The sequence below is a fragment of the Olea europaea genome, chromosome 19 (genome assembly GCF_002742605.1).
Source record: "Olea europaea var. sylvestris chromosome 19, O_europaea_v1, whole genome shotgun sequence".
In the NCBI taxonomy this organism is placed as follows: Eukaryota; Viridiplantae; Streptophyta; class Magnoliopsida; order Lamiales; family Oleaceae; genus Olea; species Olea europaea.
This window is the reverse complement of record NC_036255.1, coordinates 8,358,036-8,377,860: the sequence shown is the minus strand read 5'-3', so window position 1 is coordinate 8,377,860 and position 19,825 is coordinate 8,358,036. Positions and strand designations below refer to the sequence as shown.

Genomic DNA, 19,825 nt, shown 5'->3' with positions numbered 1-19,825 from the left:
CATCCCACCAAGATCGAATATTGGAGAATCCATACTTTAAGACATCCTTAAAACATTTCTGGAGGTAATTATTCATAGCTTCTTGTAGAGCAGCCTTCAGATAAGGAGACTCTTGGGTAATTCCAGGTGGAGGACCAGATATGAAAGAACAAATTGGTGCAGCTCGATGATTATTTGTTTGTGAAGGCGGAATACTGACTAAAGCCAACGAAGATAGAACGATAGGAACTCCTTGATTGACCTCTGAAATGTTAGCTCTCACAGTCCCTGAATTTACTTCATCTTCAGCATTAAAATTGTCCATGATATGCACCAAAGTACCTCCATTGATGGTGCCTGGATATTTGGAAAGAAGGTGATGAGAATCATTAATACCATCTATTCCTTGAAGTGCATCGATTCGCCCATCATTCTCGTCGGCCTGATCTTGCAAATAGTTTGAATTCATGGAGAAATTTAGTTCTTCAGGGATGCTCGAAAAACCTACAAGAAATAGAGCATGGTTTGAAAAAAAAAAGGGAAAAAGTGCAGCAAACAACAACAGGGCACATACCTGCATTTCGTGTCCTAGGCGACATGTCTAAAATCCACCGTCTGATGATGTGTTCGGGAGGCTGAGGTTAATGTGAGAAGCTCCAACTTCACCTTTTGAAAGACTCGAAATAGCTTGAAACGGCCTCGGTTCTATTGGTCGTTTGATTTTGTATATTCGAGGAAGAGGAGCCTGAAATTGAAGATTGTGACAGAAAATCAGATACAAATAATACATAAAAAAGGGAGAACTATACCTGATCTCCAGAACTTTCATCTTCTGGAGTCATAGTCTTTCTTGGTGCTTGTGATGCTCGATCTCCAGGACTACTGTGATCTGGAATCAAAATTGCTTCTAGCACCTTATCAGCAGGCTCAGAGGTGACAGCAACCTTTGCCAAGGAAACTACAATTTTGATTCTCTTAATACCTCTTTCATTTTGCTGGTTTAGATCTCTCTTTCGAGAAGCCTCTTTAGGAGCAGCATTTGGAGGGTTTAACCCTCTAGCTAAAACCCTGTTCGAAGTCAAGCTAAGAACAAATTCACGGCTCTCACTAGAAAATAAGACTTGCACCTGGACCTTGGTCAAAAGTGGTAACACTTTGCTATTCTACCAAGCCTGGTATTCAACATCAATGTTTTCATGTATATCCCTCACATAATCTGGAATATGAAATACAGACCCACTTTTTATCTGAGTTAAGGACAACCAAACCCGATACATGTCGCCTACACTGGGGCAATATTCAACTTTCTTGGTGAACCGGGAAGTTTCTGTCTAACGCCAAACTGCCTCGCAAACCTGTGAGGATTATACGCCTCAAGAATGAAAAGTAAATTTCCTCAACGATAAGAAACAAATCCAGATCGAATACTCATCATGAATTCTGAAGTATCTGCAGACCTCGGTTGGTCATCCACACGTACATCAGGATGAGACGATGAGGGTAATGGATTCCAGCAAAAGTTATCGGTGTTCATCGCTCCACGGATAAATTCCCGACAATCAACGACATTTTTCTCCCAAGATTGAAAAGTGTTCAGAGTTTCGGCATATCTTCGAATTATAGGCGAGAATAACTCTTGTCTACATGAGCATAAACACCTCAGACAAAATAAGTTGTTGCCCAAGCATAAAGAAAATGTCCAGGAAATGAATGTGAAATTGAGCCAAGGTCTGGATTTGCTTGATAGTTAGATATTCGTGTAAGTCCACTATAAATGCTCGCCAATAGGGGTGGAACTAGACTATAAATGTATCCGCCTGCCATCCTAGAAGATGCTTTAAAAGTTCTGACTCTTATACTTTCGTCCCTAGACGGAAGGACGAAGCGACAAAGCCATAGGGAGAGATAGGCTGCTATCTCTAATTCCTCTTCTTCTTCCACAGACAGAGATACTGGAAAATTACCCCAATGACGTCGATCCCTACGAGTAAGTCTCTCGGCTTGTCTACCACCACGGGCCTCCGTATTTCCTTCGATGTTCTTTGATGGCGCCTTTTGAATGGATTTAAATTCATAGCATTCTTATAATTTTTGTGTTGTCGAGGGTTCGGGACACAACCATTCTCATGAAACCAAAAATTAATCCACTGTTCGTGAGTAACTCTGTCAGATTCATTCGCATGAGCAATCAATGCGAAAACATTAAAGAGATACAAACAAGACTTGGGAAGATGATCCGTCAACTCTGAAAGGCTTGGGACTACTTCCTCATAATAATGACCCATGATCGAAAGTCTACTTATCTCGCAGATGTCCCAAAGAGAAATGCCAATTTCAACATTGGCAATCACAAAGGTGTTGGTTTCTGGACACCAAACCTCACAAAGAGCTCTGTAAATGGAGTCTGGGTGATGGTAATCTTTTGCAGCAGAACTGACTGCAAAAGCTAACTCGCAGAGGTTTCTTTTGAGCAGAAGTTTCTGGCCCGCAAAGACCACTCCCAAAATTTTGGAAGAAAAGAAATCTGTCCTCGACTTACCAATGTGCTTCCCATCGTATTTCTCTATTATCAATTTTCTCACAAATCACAGCCCTTGGAATGTACTCCATGCTCTGGGAATGATGAGGCGGAAGACACAAAAAGGGAAGATGACTGCTAGAGTGATTGGACTTGCCAGTATCCAAACCCTCTTGACATTCACTAATGGTGGAAATATCCGACAATGGCTCCAGAAGGTTAGGGAAAAGATCTATCGTTGGCTTATGGACACTAAATTTAAGTTTACCTCGTACGTCGATCTGGGCATGGTACTTCACATCAGTATCTTTGAAACGCAAATAACTTTTGCCTTGATTTTTAAGCTCAACAATTTCGTGCATGTCAGAGTACACTTTATCGTCAGAACTTGTTCCAGCCATGCCTAAAAAAAATGTTAGCCAAAAAAAAGGGGGGGCAACAAACCTCTCAAATTGGTTTATTGTTTAAAATCCCGAGTCTCCTAAATATGTAAGCAGCCTCTATAAAAAAATGTCTTGGACGATTTAAGGAGCCAGTCTTTGGTCCTCAACACAAAATGTCTTGGACAGTTGAAGGAGTCAGTCCTTGATCCTTAACACGAAGTGTCTTGGACGATGGAAGGAACATGTCATTGGTCTTCAACACAAAGTGTCTTGGATAGTTGAAGGAGCCAGTCCTTGGTCTCAACACAATGTACCTTGGACAGTCGAAGGAGCCAGTCCTTGGTCCTTAACACAAAGTATTTTGGACAGTTGAAAGAGCCAGTCCTTGATCCTTAACACAAAGTGCCTTGGACGATGGAAGGAATAGGTCCTTGTCTTCAACACAAAGTGTCTTGGACAGTTGAAGGAGCTAATCATTGGTCCTTAACACAAAGTATCTTGGGCGGTCAAAAGAGTTAGTCATTGGTCCTTAACACAAAGTGCCTTGAAGAGTTGAAGGAGCCGGTCCTTGGTCCTTAACACAAAGTGCTTTGGACGATGGAAGGAACAAGTCCTTGGTCCTCAACACAAAGTGTCTTGGACAGTTAAAGGAGTCAGTCCTTGGTCCTTAACACAAAGTGCCTTGGACGATAGAAGGAGCATGTCTTTGGTCCTCAACAAAAAGTGTATTAGATGGCGAAAAATGGCAGTCCTTGGTCCTCAATGTGTATGAAGGTTTGCAATTTTAAGTTTGTTCATAAGTATGTATTTCCTAAACTCATAAAATAATTGCAACATTAAAAAAAAAAAAATTCNCCATTGATGGTGCCTGGATATTTGGAAAGAAGGTGATGAGAATCATTAATACCATCTATTCCTTGAAGTGCATCGATTCGCCCGTCATTCTCGCCAGTCTGATCTTGCAAATAGTTTGAATTCATGGAGAAATTTAGTTCTTCAGGGATGCTCGAAAAACCTACAAGAAATAGAGCATGGTTTGAAAAAAAAAAAAGGGAAAAAGTGCAGCAAACAACAACAGGGCACATACCTGCATTTCGTGTCCTAGGCGACATGTCTAAAATCCACCGTCTGATGATGTGTTCGGGAGGCTGAGGTTAATGTGAGAAGCTCCAACTTCACCTTTTGAAAGACTCGGAATAGCTTGAAGCGGCCTCGGTTCTATTGGTCGTTTGATTTTGTATATTCGAGGAAGAGGAGCCTGAAATTGAAGATTGTGACAGAAAATCAGATACAAATAATACATAAAAAAGGGAGAACTATACCTGATCTCCAGATTGTGATGCTCGATCTCCAGGACTACTGTGATCTGGAATCAAAATTGCTTCTAGCACCTTATCAGCAGGCTCAGAGGTGACAGCAACCTTTGCCAAGGGAACTACAATTTTGATTCTCTTAATACCTCTTTCATTTTGCTGGTTTAAATCTCTCTTTCGAGAAGCCTCTTCAGGAGCAGCATTTGGAGGGTTTAACCCTCTAGCTAAAACCCTGTTCGGAGTCAAGCCAAGAACAAATTCACGGCTCTCACTAGAAAATAAGACTTGCACCTGGACCTTGGTCAAAAGTGGTAACACTTTGCTATTCCACCAAGCCTGGTATTCAACATCAATGTTTTCATGTATATCCCTCACATACTCTGGAATATGAAATACAGACCCACTTTTTATCTGAGTTAAGGACAACCAAACCCGATACATGTCGCCTACAATGGGGGCAATATTCAACTTTCTTGGTGAACCGGGAAGTTTCTGTCTAACGCCAAACTGCCTCGCAAACCTGTGAGAATTATACGCCTCAAGAATGAAAAGTAAATTTCCTCAACGATAAGAAACAAATCCAGATCGAATACTCATCATGAATTCTGAAGTATCTGCAGACCTCGATTGGTCATCCACACGTACATCAGGATGAGACGATGAGGGTAATGGATTCCAGCAAAAGTTATCGGTGTTCATCGTTCCACGGATAAATTCACGACAATCAACGACATTTTTCTCCCAAGATTGAAAAGTGTTCAGAGTTCCGGCATATCTTCGAATTATAGGCGAGAATAACTCTTGTCTACATGAGCATAAACACCTCAGACAAAATAAGTTGCTGCCCAAGCATAAAGAAAATGTCCAGGAAATGAATGTGAAATTGAGCCAAGGTCTGGATTTGCTTGATAGTTAGATATTCGTGTAAGTCCACTATAAATGCTCGCCAATAGGGGTGGAACTAGACTATAAATGTATCCGCCTGCCATCCTAGAAGATGCTTTAAAAGTTCTGACTCTTATACTTTCGTCCCTAGACGGAAGGACGAAGCGACAAAGCCATAGGGAGAGATAGGCTGCTATCTCTAATTCCTCTTCTTCTTCCACAGACAGAGTTACTGGAAAATTACCCCAATGACGTCGATCCCTACAAGTAAGTCTCTCGGCTTGTCTGCCACCACGGGCCTCCGTATTTCCTTCGATGTTCTTTGATGGCGCCTTTTGAATGGATTTAAATTCATAGCATTCTTATAATTTTTGTGTTGTCGAGGGTTCGGGACACAACCATTCTCATGAAACCAAAAATTAATCCACTGTTCGTGAGTAACTCTGTCAGATTCATTCGCATGAGCAATCAATGCGAAAACATTAAAGAGATACAAACAAGACTTGGGAAGATGATCCGTCAACTCTGAAAGGCTTGGGACTACTTCCTCATAATAATGACCCATGATCGAAAGTCTACTTATCTCGCAGATGTCCCAAAGAGAAATGCCAATTTCAACATTGGCAATCACAAAGGTGTTGGTTTCTGGACACCAAACCTCACAAAGAGCTCTGTAAATGGAGTCTGGGTGATGGTAATCTTTTGCAGCAGAACTGACTGCAAAAGCTAACTCGCAGAGGTTTCTTTTGAGCAGAAGTTTCTGGCCCGCAAAGACCACTCCCAAAATTTTGGAAGAAAAGAAATCTCTCCTCGACTTACCAATGCGCTTCCCATCGTATTTCTCTATTATCAATTTTCTCACAAATCACAGCCCTTGGAATGTACTCCATGCTCTGGGAATGATGAGGCGGAAGACACAAAAAGGGAAGATGACTGCTAGAGTGATTGGACTTGCCAGTATCCAAACCCTCTTGACATTCACTAATGGTGGAAATATCCGACAATGGCTCCAGAAGGTTGGGGAAAGGATCTATCGTTGGCTTATGGACACTGAATTTAAGTTTACCTCGTACGTCGATCTGGGCATGGTACTTTACATCAGTATCTTTGAAACACAAATAACTTTTGTCTTGATTTTTAAGCTCAACAATTTCGTGCATGTCAGAGTACACTTTATCGTCAGAACTTGTTCCAGCCATGCCTAAAAAAAATGTTAGCCAAAAAAAAAGGGGAGGCAACAAACCTCTCAAATTGGTTTATTGTTTAAAATCCCGAGTCTCCTAAATATGTAAGCAGCCTCTATAAAAAAAATGTCTTGGACGATTGAAGGAGCCAGTCTTTGGTCCTCAACACAAAATGTCTTGGACAGTTGAAGGAGTCAGTCCTTGATCCTTAACACGAAGTGCCTTGGACGATGGAAGGAACATGTCATTGGTCTTCAACACAAAGTGTCTTGGACAGTTGAAGGAGCCAGTCCTTGGTCTCAACACAATGTACCTTGGACAGTCGAAGGAGCCAGTCCTTGGTCCTTAACACAAAGTATTTTGGACAGTTGAAAGAGCCAGTCCTTGATCCTTAACACAAAGTGCCTTGGACGATGGAAGGAATAGGTCCTTATCTTCAACACAAAGTGTCTTGGACAGTTGAAGGAGCTAATCATTGGCCCTTAACACAAAGTATCTTGGGCGGTCAAAAGAGTTAGTCCTTGGTTCTTAACACAAAGTGCCTTGAAGAGTTGAAGGAGCCAGTCCTTGGTCCTTAACACAAAGTGCTTTGGACGATGGAAGGAACAAGTCCTTGGTCCTCAACACAAAGTGTCTTGGACAGTTAAAGGAGTCAGTCCTTGGTCCTTAACACAAAGTGCCTTGGATGATAGAAGGAGCATGTCCTTGGTCCTCAACAAAAAGTGTATTAGATGGTGAAAAATGGCAGTCCTTGGTCCTCAATGTGTATAAAGGTTTGCAATTTTAAGTTTGTTCATAAGTATGTATTTCCTAAACTCATAAAATAATTGCAACATTAAAAAAAAAAAAATTCTAACCTCTTCACGAAGAAAATCTTGATTCGCACCAAAGAATTGAAACTCTAAAAAAAATAAAAATGAAGAATGTTAGTTTCAATTTTGTTAAAAATAATCACACCAAAATAATCAACACAAAAAAAAAAAAGAAGAAGAAGAAGAGGGTCAAAATAAAGGGGCAGTTAAAAAAATAAGAAATAAATAAATAGGTAAAAAAAAAAGGAAAAGAGAAACAAAAAAAATAATAGGAAGTTACGTGTTTAACAAAAACAAAATATATTATATATTTATATATAGAAATGAAAGGTTACATGTTTAAAAAAAAGGTGACTTTTTCTGCTAAAACCTCAAACCAATTCCAATTACAATTCCGCCGCCCTAGAAATTTTTTTTTAATAATAAAAGGTGACTTTTTTCTGCTCAAACTAATTCCAATTACAATTCGTTTCTGCCGCCCTAGAATTCTTTTTTTTAATCATATGTTTCTGTTTTTGTAGAAACCAATTAAAAAAAATTAAATTTGCACAGCAGAAACCTATACTGATTCATGTCTTTGCATGTGGCAGAAACTAAGAAGAATTAAAAAAAAAAAAAGAGAGAATGGGCGAGAGAAAGAGAGTTAAAAAATAAAATAAAAAATAAGTTGTTTACCTTTGTTTGTAAGGTTTAACAGATTTGTTTTCACATCTACTAATTTCTTCATATAAATAGGGGGGTAATAGACTTCACTTAAACCCAATTTACCATGAAACGTAAAAAGCCTGTTCAAATCAAATTTTATTTTTATGGGTCTATTAAATAAATAAATAATCAAAATTCAACAAATAAAAAAAATCTAATTCTCAAATTTGAAGGATAAGAATTTTATCAAATTCACATTTTATTCTCAAATATTTAAATGTTTGAGATCAAATCAAATAAAAAAAATTCAAAATCGAACACTTCAAAAAATAAAAATAAAAAATCAAGATTTATTAATTTATTTATTTTATAATAAATAAATAAATCTTGAGGGGACATTTGTAGACATAAAAATAAAATAAAATGAAATGGATTGGATCGATTTAAATCATTAGCCCAATTAAATCAAAATCTACTAAGGTCCATAAATCCAAAAGCCCATATCATATTTTAAATAAATAAACAAACAAATAAATAAAAAAATAAATAAAATCATAATTACATAATTATCTCTTTTAATTAGATGTAATTGAGTAATTATCAAAATTAGCGCGAATTCTCCCCTATAAATAGGATCAATGGTCCATAAGACATGGGACAGAGAAAGCAAGCAAGAAAGAAAGTAGAGAACGCCACGAAATACTAAAGAAATCACAAGGCTGAAAGAAGGGAAGAAATTCTGTCAAACTTTAGTTCAGTGAACCCCAAGAAGATTAAAATCTTCTTTGAATCAAACAGGTTCACACCAAGTCTAAGAATATCAAAGTCTTCTTCAAATCAAATCAAATCAAATTCAAGTCCAAGTCCAAGTCCAAACCTCAAAATTCAAATTCCAAACAAGTCAAATCTCGACAAATCAAATTTTCAACAAATTATTGAAGACCAGAATTCAAGCCACGTGGCCCCTCGTTTTCAAATATTCAGATCATTAATTAGAGATTTTGTAATTTTGTAATTAAAAGAAAGTCAACATCACTTGTATTTATTAAAATACAATTTGTAACGATTTCTGTATTTTAATACACGAAATTCCGTCGTACAGCGTTACCTGTCGAATTAATTGATTACTTCAATAAGAATATGCCAACAGACAAAACAATTAAAAAAGGTTCGGAAGAAGTAATTGAATTCTAGCGAAAGTATGAAAGATGTTGGCCAATTGTTTCTGCAATTGCGAAAAATCTGCTGACATCTCCGGTTAACATTATTGCTTTGGAGTCTGCTTTTAGTACATGTAAAAGGATTTCGACGGATGTCAAGAGCCGACTGAAAGAAAATGTTTTACAAGCGTTAATGTACATGAAGGATTGATAGGATGCTCATTTTCAACTACAAGATAAATACGCCAAAATCACATGTCGTCAGGTAAGTGATATTTAATTTAATTATATTAATCAAAATTTCTTATTTTTTAATTGTTACATTTAATTTTCTTTAGAAAATTGTACACGTTTCAACAAGTTGTTTGGGTACAATTTTTAACTCTGCCTACTTAAAATTGATATAGTTGGTCCTAAACCCGGATAAAAAGGGATGGTTTACATTTTATCTATTTTAAAATGAAAACGAAAAAAAATGTATTTTTTCTAAATGTAATTCAAAAAAAAAATCGTCTTCATTACATAAATATTTAACAATTTATAGAAAATATTACTATATGATATTAATAAAGAAATTCTCTTCATTAAATATTTTTTAGAAATGCATTTGCATTCATTTGTTTTTTCTATAAAAAAAAAAAGGACGAGTTCGCCCGCAAGCAACGAACTGAGCTAGCTCAGCTCATTGAAAGCGAGTCACGAGCACGAGCCAAGCTCGTGCGTATACGGGTCGAGCCGAGTTCGACCCATTGTCATCCCTATTTGTAGTGGAAATAACTGGTTTGGTCCCGGAGTTTTTACTTAGTCGGATTTCTTCGTCAACATATTTGGTGTTATTTGTTATTTTCTTATTACAAACTGCAACAATTCAACTTATGATAATTGGACTGTTTGATTAATTATTTGGTAACAATTAAAAATTGACTTGTTGCTTTTAGTTGTGTTAATTCCGCACGTAAGGTTAAAATTAATCGGTAAACTAGATCTTTTCTAATGGTATCGGAGTCTAAATTCGATTTCTAACCTTAGATTTCTCGTTGGGTACTTCATTATCTGTCCAGCCATATTTTAATGGCAGTAATCATGCCTACTGAAAGGTTAGAATGTGAGTTTTTTTAAAATCTATGGATGAACGCATTTGGTTGAATGTTGTTAATGGCTAGGATGTCCTTAGTTCTACTGTTGATGATGAAGTAATCCCCACTCCCATTCCAAATTGGACTAAAACAAACCTAGAAGAATGTAATTGGAACAGCAAAGCTTTGTATGCATTGTTTATAGCTGTGTCCCCTGAAGAGTTTAGACGAGTGTCCATGTGTGAGGCAGCTAAAGAGATTTGTGATATTTTACAGACCATACATGAGGGAACTCAGGCTGTTAAGTACTCTAAATTGCAGATGCTGACCACTGAGTTTGAAGAGATTGAGATAAAAGAGGATGAGACTTTGGATGAATTCTATGCGAGCTTAAATGACATAGTTAATTTTAGCTTCAACGAGTGAATTCCGAAGCCAAAGATAGTAAAAAAAATCCTTAGATCTTTATCCGAGTGATTTAGACTTAAAAATCACGACTATTGAGGAGAGTAAGGATATGACTCTATTAAGCCCCCGTTTGAGCCACATTATTATAAAAATGAAAATAAAAAAATATAGTCATTATGGACCCCCACACAAAAAATAAAAAGTCAAATATGATGGCTTGATGGATGTGTTGGATAACAGTCATATTTTTCATTCTAATGAGGAAAAAAAGGGCTCAAACAGAGCCTAAGGTAGAAGAGTTGGTTGGATCTCTCCATACTTATGAACTGACATTAGCTATACCCACAAACGATAAATCTTTAGCCTTAAACACTATGAGGAATACTCGTAGAGAGTCTTCAGATTCAAGTTTTCCTAATTAAGAGGAATTTGCATACTTCGCTAAAAAATTTTGAAAGATGTTTAGGAATAAAAAGAAATCTCAAGAGAAGCATAGAAGTGGCCCTAGTGAATCTAGTAAGAGTTCTAAATCTATGAGATGTCATAATTATCAAGGTTTTGGCCATATTAGGAGTAAGTACCTTAGTAGCAAGAGACAACAGGATAAGGTTATGAACGTTACTCTCATTGATGACGAGTCTATCTCAGACAATCAGAGTAAGAAATCCACTTGAGAGGAGAATGGAAAATATATTGCCTTCACTACTAGGATTATGAGTGAATCTGGCAAGGAAAGCAACAAAGCTGATGACATAGATAGTGGCGAGGAATCAGAGGAAGATTCTGATAGTGAGGGAGATATTCTTATACATGCACTAAAAGGACAGATCATATGTGAGTTGTTTATTTAAGACGTGAATATTGGCTTTAATTACTATGTTAGTGTGAAAATATTTCCAAAAACCCAATTACACGTTTCTTTGGAGGGAGAAAAAAATAATCTTTAAGTTGTTGGCCACATGGCAGCCTACTATTGGTCACTTACTCTTTCACATGGACTTGTGTTTGCTTGAAATAATATGGACCATTGATTTAAAATGGAGGGCTGAGATTTGCATCCACTTTTCTCTCATTCTTGAAGTAGACAGCAGGAGAGAGAGGGACTAGAATTTTCACTTTCCTTCTTTCATTTTCATCAAATGGCGGATTTTTTCTCTCTCTCTCTCTCTCTCTCACTCTCTCTATTTTGGCGATTTTTGAGCCTTTACCAAGGGATATTCTTCAGATCTGATCCTGTATATTTTTTTGGCCATATTTCTGTAGTGAGGCCTGTATTTTGGGGTCGGTGATCTGGTTATTTTACAGTTGACTATCAGTATTTTGTGTGTTTTTCAATTTTTGGTTAGATTTTATGTTGTAAATTGATACTACATTTGAGTCCAGGTCAGGGTCGGTTAGGGCTATTATTGTGAGGTCTTTTGACAGACCGATGATCTATAGATTTCTTGGTGTAATCTGAACTTGTAAACGAACTCGTGTTCTCTCTTGGGTGGTTCTTGCATAGTGACAGACTTGGGTTTTTTGCCTCTGAACCCCCAAGATTAGGCTTGATCGAATTGGGTGAATAATTTCTACGTTCTTTAATTTTCTGCATGGTTTTTATTATTGTTGTGGTTGATTGATTGGTGATTGAAACCGCACATTAGGTGAAAAATCCCAATAGTCAAAGAATGATTCAGGGCCTCACATAGTTTATTCTTTTCCTTAATTGTAAGGTAGTCTTTAGAAATGTTAATCAATTCCTTATTATTTTCCTGTCATTATTTTAATGTTCCAGTCATTCCATAGATGTGCTGAAGCCTCTGTTCCACAATTTCTATTTAAGGGCTTTATGCCATGAATAAAAGGAACTTGAATCTTCTCTCAACAAATCATTATCAAAGTGTTCGATTCACCTTGAATTAAATCATTAAAAGAGGACAAGGATCCCTCAAAGAATCCTAAATATATTAATTTGCAAACATGGGTAAATTACGTAAAGTCAATCCTGGTGCTTTACTTATTAACAAACTAGTACGCACTCTCAAACAAAAGCACGTAACATATTCGTAAGGCTTATGATAGAATCTATAAGGAGAGCATTAAAATTTTAACTACGAATAAAGTCTTAGGTACGAAGGTCAAGGAACTCGCCTATCGCTAGCTTCTCGCTCGAGGGACAATATCAGGCGTAAAACCCTACTTCGCATTTTTGCAGAGTTTTACACTGTCCAAACTACCCAATTGCCTTCAACTATAATTACCCAATGCCTTGTACAAATTTTGTGTGGGTGTCCATTGTGTTGCCTCTCCACATTATTCCTTAAAGATTCAAGAACACAATCCATTGGAGAGATCATTCTTGAATTCATACAATCACATTGGGGAAAAACATCAAATCCATTGAATCCAAAACAGTCACTTCCTGAACACCCTTAGGTAGGTACTTTCTCAATCGAACTTTAGATGCTACTGAAAATTGAGAGAGGTTGGACTACAAGCGCAGGGAACGTACAAGAATTGGTTATTCTTAGTAATCCACTTGAAAGAGACAATTGTTGAAGATCGAGAGCTGATGATTTCAGCAGGATCTTGGAGGTTACAGAAAGTAAATCGAAAAGTCTAGTAGAATTCGCTAGGCAGCATCTAACTGTAAATTCATGTTGTCTATAATGAAGTAACAGGCTTGGTCACAAAATTTTTACCTAGTTGGATTTCTCCGACAACATATCTAGTATTATGTATTATTTTCTTATTACAAACTGCGGCAATTTAACTTATGATAATTGGACCGTTTGATTAACCATTTAGAAATAATTAAAAAATGACGTGTTGCTTTTAATCTTGCTAATTCTGCGTGTAAGGTCAAACTTAATCGGCAATCTAGATCTTTTCAAATGGTATCAAAGCTTTTCATCTTTCATCAAATAGAATTTTTCGGGAAAAATGAGTTTTGGAATATTGATTTTCGGAGGAATAATTATTTGAAAAGTAGGAAAAAATTTTGAATTTATGTGTAAAATATTTTATTGTAAAAATGTGTAGTTGAAAATGAATTTAAGAAAAAAAATTGCCTTTTTTTTTTATTAGAAGACGAACGGTGGCTTAAGTAGACGAATCTTCCATCTTTCTATCCAAGCCAGTGTTTTGATCAAGGCAGGCCCGTAAAATAAGTTGGGCTTTTCAAATTAAAATGGCTTGGGCTTATTCGCCACAAAAATTTGGGTAGTAAGGAATTGACAATAATAACACCAAATTCAATACTCCTTTTACAATAATCACACAATAATCATAATGCAACCCTAACGTTTGTAACAATGGTAATTTTAACTAAAATGATATAAGTTAAGACTTCAGACCCCTATAATTATAACAGTGTGATTGTTAATTACTTCATTCTCCATTATTATAGGGATTAGTTATTTTTATTTATTTTTAAAAATATTTATATATAATTTTTTTTTCAATAACTTCGACTTTATCCGTATTTTCTTTTATAAATAGTGTTTCAGTCATACCAAATCGACGCAAACACCCTAAAAAATAATAAAATATATAATCGATCCAACTCGATTGAACTAGTATGTAGCGTAAGAGGCAAGAGAACTGGTCAATCCAATCCTTTCCTATTTATATGAGTAGAGTCATCCTATCCGTTTAAACGTAGCTACCAATATAAAACTATAAGTTCACGATGCAAATCCTATGTTACTCAAAAAGCATCATCATCATCATTATTATTATTTTATCAAGAATGAGTTTGAAGCCACCATTGCTTCGGCATCTTCAAACGAGTTCGATCCCTTTGATCATTCATTTTTTTATTTTTATTGAATCATAATCCAAGTCCACTTTTTAAGATTTATATATATATATATATATATATATATATATATATCCTAAACAACGGTAATTAGCCTCTGTTGATGGTGTACGTATTTAATGATTCACCAATTAAACGGTGTGTCACGTCACCGGTACTAAGGAGATCATTCTTGTATATATATATATATGTGTGTGAGTGTATAAACAATACAATGCCAAGCCATCTTTTTCATTGTCATCAAAATTAATAAATCTCAGAATTCGTAAATTACGCAAGTTCCAAGAACCTCTATAAATTTATAATTCATACTCAACCAAAATTTTACCTAAATTCACATAATTTTTTATGGCAATGACAAAGTACACCATATCTACTCAGAACGCAGTCCAGGAATGTTCTGTAGGCCCATTTTTCTGAGGTTTTTCTTCGCAATGGCGGGTGGGTTGTCAAGTCCCATGCTTCGACTATACTCGTTTGCGAGCATGACGAGTCGATTCTTGTCTCTACGCACATTCTTATTGGAATTGTAATATCCAAGCCATGACCCGTAAGCTGTGCCTTTAACCTTCGCATCTACACGGGATAGTGCGCGTTCAACCTGAGCAAATAAGTGAGCGTTTTCACATCACAATTCAGACATGAGTGAGCGTCAGAATATGCTTTATATCTTCTCAATTAGCCAATGAAGAGCTAGAAAAAGGACGTTGTTGATGAAGTACTCATTGAACACTCACCTGTTTCCTCGAGTCTGAATCAACCATTGGTTCTGATGCCTTTGTTATTGGCAAGTCTTTGATACTGGACAAAAAGAACTCTTCCCAAGGTGCCAACAAGAGTATACCTCGTCCTTCTTTACCTTTACGTCCAGTTCTACCTAGTCGATGTATGTACTGTTGTCTATCAGCTGGCACGCCAATCTACATTTGCAACATTTGTTATGGTTTTGTACATAAAATACATTGAGCTTAAAGTCATTAAGAACGACAGCTTCAAGGTTTAAGCTTCAATTTTTAAAATAAATTTTGTGAAAAATGATTTTTTTTAGAATGCGTAGTTAAAAAAATAATAATAATAATTTAAATTTACGTAGAACATTAAGAAAATACATCATTCAAAATAAATTAAAAAAATGAGCTCGAAAGGGAAAAAAAATAATAATAATAATAAGGAGAAAGCCACATCCTGCGAATCTGAGTGAAAACCAAGTGCTTTCCTCCCATATTCCAAACCAACCGCAATTTTCCCCAATCTCCCTCGATTACCACTCCTTCACTCCCCTTCCGACAGAAGCAACAAAAAATATTCTAAATCTTAAACAACCGAAATCTTCCTTAATTTCTCAAAAATACAAAACACGCACAAAAAATGAGAGAAATCCTTCACATTCAGGGAGGCCAATGTGGCAACCGGATCGGCTCCAAGTTCTTGGAGGTCATTTGCGATGAGCACGGAATTGACTACATCGGAAAGTACAGTGGCGACACCGAACTCTAGCTCGAGCAAATTAATGTTTATTACAATGAGGCCAGCGGAGGGAGATACGTTCCCCGCGCTGTTTTAAAGGATATTGAGCCGAATACTATGGATTCTGTCAAATCCGGCCTGTTCGGACAGATTTTTAGGCCGAACAATTTCGTTTTCGGACAGTCTGACGCTGGAAACAACTGGGCTAAGGGGCATTATACTGAGGGCGCTGAGTTGATTGATTCCGGGCTTGATTTGTCCGTATAGAGGCCGAAAATTGCGATTGCTTGCAAGGTCTTTTTGGTTATTTTCATTTGTTGTTGGTTGATATGATGTTTTTGTTGTCGGATTTGATAAGTTCTGACATTATAATTGTCAAATGAGCTGTATTAAGCCTCAAAGGGAAAGAATCAATCCATATTATGCAAGATTATAGGATTCTCTTAATTTGTTCTCTGTAATAATATATTTCCTTGTATAGTCATTAGTTTGTTCTATATAACATATGTCTCAATGCATATTCAATAATAAGAAGAAATATTATTTTCTTTCTCTCCAATTCAAACATGGTATCAGAATCATAAATCATTTTTGCCTCTTGACCTAACCATAGCCAATTTCTGCAGGCTTCAGAAATCAACTTTGTTTTTTCATTCTGCTCTTTATCTCAACAGTCTCTATCATGATTGGAGAAGATAAAGCCAATGATTTAGTATCAAATTCATCCCAAAATGTTGGTGAATTTAATTCACCCGCTCAGATTGTCACCATCCAAGGAGATAATTCCAACCCGCTCAGATTGTCACCATCCAAGGAGATAATTCCAACTTCTCAATTGGAATCAAATTGGATGAACATAATTATTCTCTATGGCATCAGGTCATGAAGATGAAGATTGCTGGACGAGAGAAACATGGTCACTTGACTGGTGATAAAACTCAACCTACAGCCACAGATCCAACATACAATAAATGGCGTGCATCAGATTGCCAAGTCAAGAGTTGGTTATTTGATGCCATGCAACCCAATCAGATGAAACGATTTATCCATTATGACACAGCCGAGCAGGTCTGGGATGCAATCAGGAAGACATATTCTGATGGTTCCGATGAGGCAATGATTTATGATCTACACAAAAAATCATTCACCATGAGGCAAAATGGAGCACCCGTTGCCAACTACTACAGTGAACTCACTGAGATTTTCCAAGAACTTGACCAATTAAATCCAAGCAAAATGACACATCCATCAGACATTGAAATCAGACGGAAGGAGATTGATCGTCTTCGAGTTTATATTTTTCTTGCTGGATTAGACAGCAACTTTGATCAAATTCGAGGGAAAATTCTGATAATGGAACCTAAACCAGAACTTGAGGCAATCTATGCACATATCAAAAGAGAGAGTAATCGACAGGGAACCATGTCTGAAGCTAACACTACACCTGAAGTATCGGCCTTAGTTGCAGCAAGGATAAAGCAACCTCAACCATCCGTTCAGAAATCAAATACCACTCGAAATCGACCCCTAATGAAATGTACTCACTGTGGTTTAGACAACCATACTGTTAAGGGTTGTTATGAGATCATTGGTTATCCAGAAGGATGGGTTCACAAAGGGCGAAAGAAGGATTCAAGCAGAGCCTCATTTGCTGAATCATCTCAAGAAAACATGTCAGAACCTTCATCAGGTACATCTAGTTCCAAGGCCTTGGTAACCACAGGTACTTCCTCTTGCACATCTTCACATACTTGTAATAGATCATGGATTATTGACAGTGGTGCCACTGAACACATGACATCTAGTTTTACTGGGTTACACTCCATAAAAAAACCATCCAGCCAAACTTATGTTACCACTGCTAATGGAACTACCTCCCCAGTTTTGGAAGAAGGTTCCCTATCTCTTACACCGTCATTAAATATAGATCATGTCTTAGTTGTCCCGTCACTTGACTATGAATTATTATCTGTTTCTCAAATCATTGACTCTCTTAACTGTACTGTGTGCTTTTGGCCATTGTATTGTCTCTTCCAGGATCTTCACACCAGGATCGTGATTGGATGTGGTACTAGGAAGGGAAAGTTGTATTATCTGGACTTAACAAAAGATTGCAGTAAAAGATTAAGTGAAGCTCATCTTGTAAGAGGAGATACATCGGTCCAGATGAAGAAGATTTGGCTGTGGCATAGACGTTTAGGACATACCTCATTTGGTTATCTGAAACTTTTATTTCCTGATTTATTTTCTCAATTTACTAAATCAGATTTTCATTGTGAAACTTGCATTTTGGCAAAGGTGTGCATATACACCACAACAAAATGGTGTGGTAGAACGTAAGAATAGACACCTCTTGGAAGTTGTTCGTGCTTCCTTATTTGATGCCCACATGCCACATTATTTTTGGGGAGAGGCACTTTGTTCTGCTGCTTACCTGATTAATCGAACACCATCTAGCACCCTCCAGTATCAAACTCCATTTCAGACATTGACCACTCTTCTTACTATACCGTCTACACCAAACCTTGAACCTCGAGTCTTTGGTTGTGTTGCCTATGTTCAGGTATATCCACATCAACGCAGCAAACTCGATCCATGCGCACTACGTTGTGTCTTTTTAGGATATACAGACACTCAGAAGGGATATAAATGCTTCCATCCTCCTACTCAGACATGGTACGTCACTACAGATGTTACTTTTCTTGAGGATGAATTCTACTACTCAGGGGAAGATTCTAAGCATCCTCCGCAGGGGGAGAACTCTATCTTTGCGGGAGACACTCAGAATCAAATCATCCAAGTTTCTAAAGAGACTAAACAACCTGTGACAATACTTAACGATGTAGTAACCACTGATTCACCAGCTACTACCATGCAACAAGATCAAGAGACTCAAAACTTGGTAACTCCAGATAATACTGAAGATACTTTCCCAACTTCTCCTGTAGTACCACCTCTAATCATCCCTGAAAATTCTCCACAGGTATCTAAGCATGCAAACCCAAGCATTTTAACTGAGTCAAATCACACAGAAAACACAGGTTATCAGTTACCCGCTCGCACAACTAGAGGGATTCCCATACAAAAATATGAGCCTGACCCTAAGGCAAATGTTAAATACCCTATCACTAATTACATGTCTATACATAGGCTCTCTTCGTCATGTGCATCATTTGCATGTCAATTATCCACTATTTCTATTCCAAGTAATGTGCAGGAAGCTCTGAAAGACCCCAAATGGACACATGCAATGAATGAAGAAATGGAGGCTCTCCAAAAAAATTCCACATGGAAAATTACTACCTTTCCTGAAGGAAAAAGAACAGTAGGTTGCAAATGGATATATACAGTAAAATTCAAAGCAGATGGTACCATTGATCGATATAAAGCAAGATTGGTGGCAAAAGGATACACTCAGACTTATGGGATCGATTATGATGAAACCTTCGCTCCAGTTGCAAAGATTAACACTATTCGGGTACTTTTATCTTTAGCAGCAAACATGGACTGGCCATTATATTAGTTCGATGTAAAAAATGCTTTCTTACATGGAGACTTAGAAGAAGAAGTCTATATGGATCCCCCTCCAGGATGTAAGAAGGTGTTAAATCGGATCAATATGGTATGTAAGCTGAGAAAATCTCTTTATGGATTGAAACAATCACCAAGAGCATAATTTGGGAGGTTCAGCAAATCAATGAAGAATTTCGGCTACAAACAAAGTAACTCGGATCATACCCTTTTCTTGAAACATAGGAAAGGTAAGGTCACAACCCTTATTGTGTATGTTGATGACATGGTGGTTACCGGGAATGATCCTGAAGAAAAGACAGCATTACAACGTCATTTAGAGACTGAGTTTGAGATGAAGGATCTCGGTGCTCTAAAGTATTTTTCGGGTATTGAAGTAGCTCGCTCGAAACATGCAATATTTCTCTCACAGCGGAAGTATACCCTTGACATTTTGACTGAAACAGGAATGCTAGCTTGCCAACCAGCAGAGACTCCGATGGAAGAAAATCACAAACTTGGTGAATATCTTGACCAAGTTCCCACCAACAAAGAAAGATATCAACGCCTTGTGGGTAAGTTGATATATCTATCACATACTAGACCTGACATAGCATATGCAGTAAGCGTGGTTAGCCAATTCATGCATGCACCAAGTGAAGCTCACATGGATGCTGTGAACA

At 37.2% G+C, this 19,825-nt stretch overlaps 1 protein-coding gene and 1 pseudogene across 1 annotated transcript; one reads left to right on the top strand and one right to left on the bottom strand.

The window, feature by feature from the left end:
* Window positions 1-14,377: 14,377 nt before the first annotated feature.
* Window positions 14,378-15,106, bottom strand: LOC111368421 (DEAD-box ATP-dependent RNA helicase 31-like). Its single transcript, XM_022989644.1, has 2 exons — window positions 14,903-15,106; window positions 14,378-14,766 (listed from the first exon to the last, which is right to left on the bottom strand). Exons 1-2 carry the CDS (start codon window positions 14,927-14,929, stop codon window positions 14,539-14,541), a joined length of 255 nt encoding a protein of 84 aa, XP_022845412.1. The 5' UTR covers window positions 14,930-15,106; the 3' UTR covers window positions 14,378-14,538.
* A 281-nt stretch (window positions 15,107-15,387) lies between these two features.
* The window catches only part of LOC111368687, a 28,925-nt pseudogene continuing 24,487 nt past the window's right edge, over window positions 15,388-19,825 (top strand).

What these genes read in the sequence shown, in the direction of transcription:
- LOC111368421 (XM_022989644.1), bottom strand. Translation starts at nt 14,929, where the DNA reads ATGGTTGATTCAGACTCGAGGAAACAG. An exon ending in ATTCAGACTCGAGGAAACAG is followed by an intron (nt 14,767 to 14,902) that starts GTGAGTGTTCAA and finishes TTATTTGCTCAG; the next exon opens with GTTGAACGCGCACTATCCCG.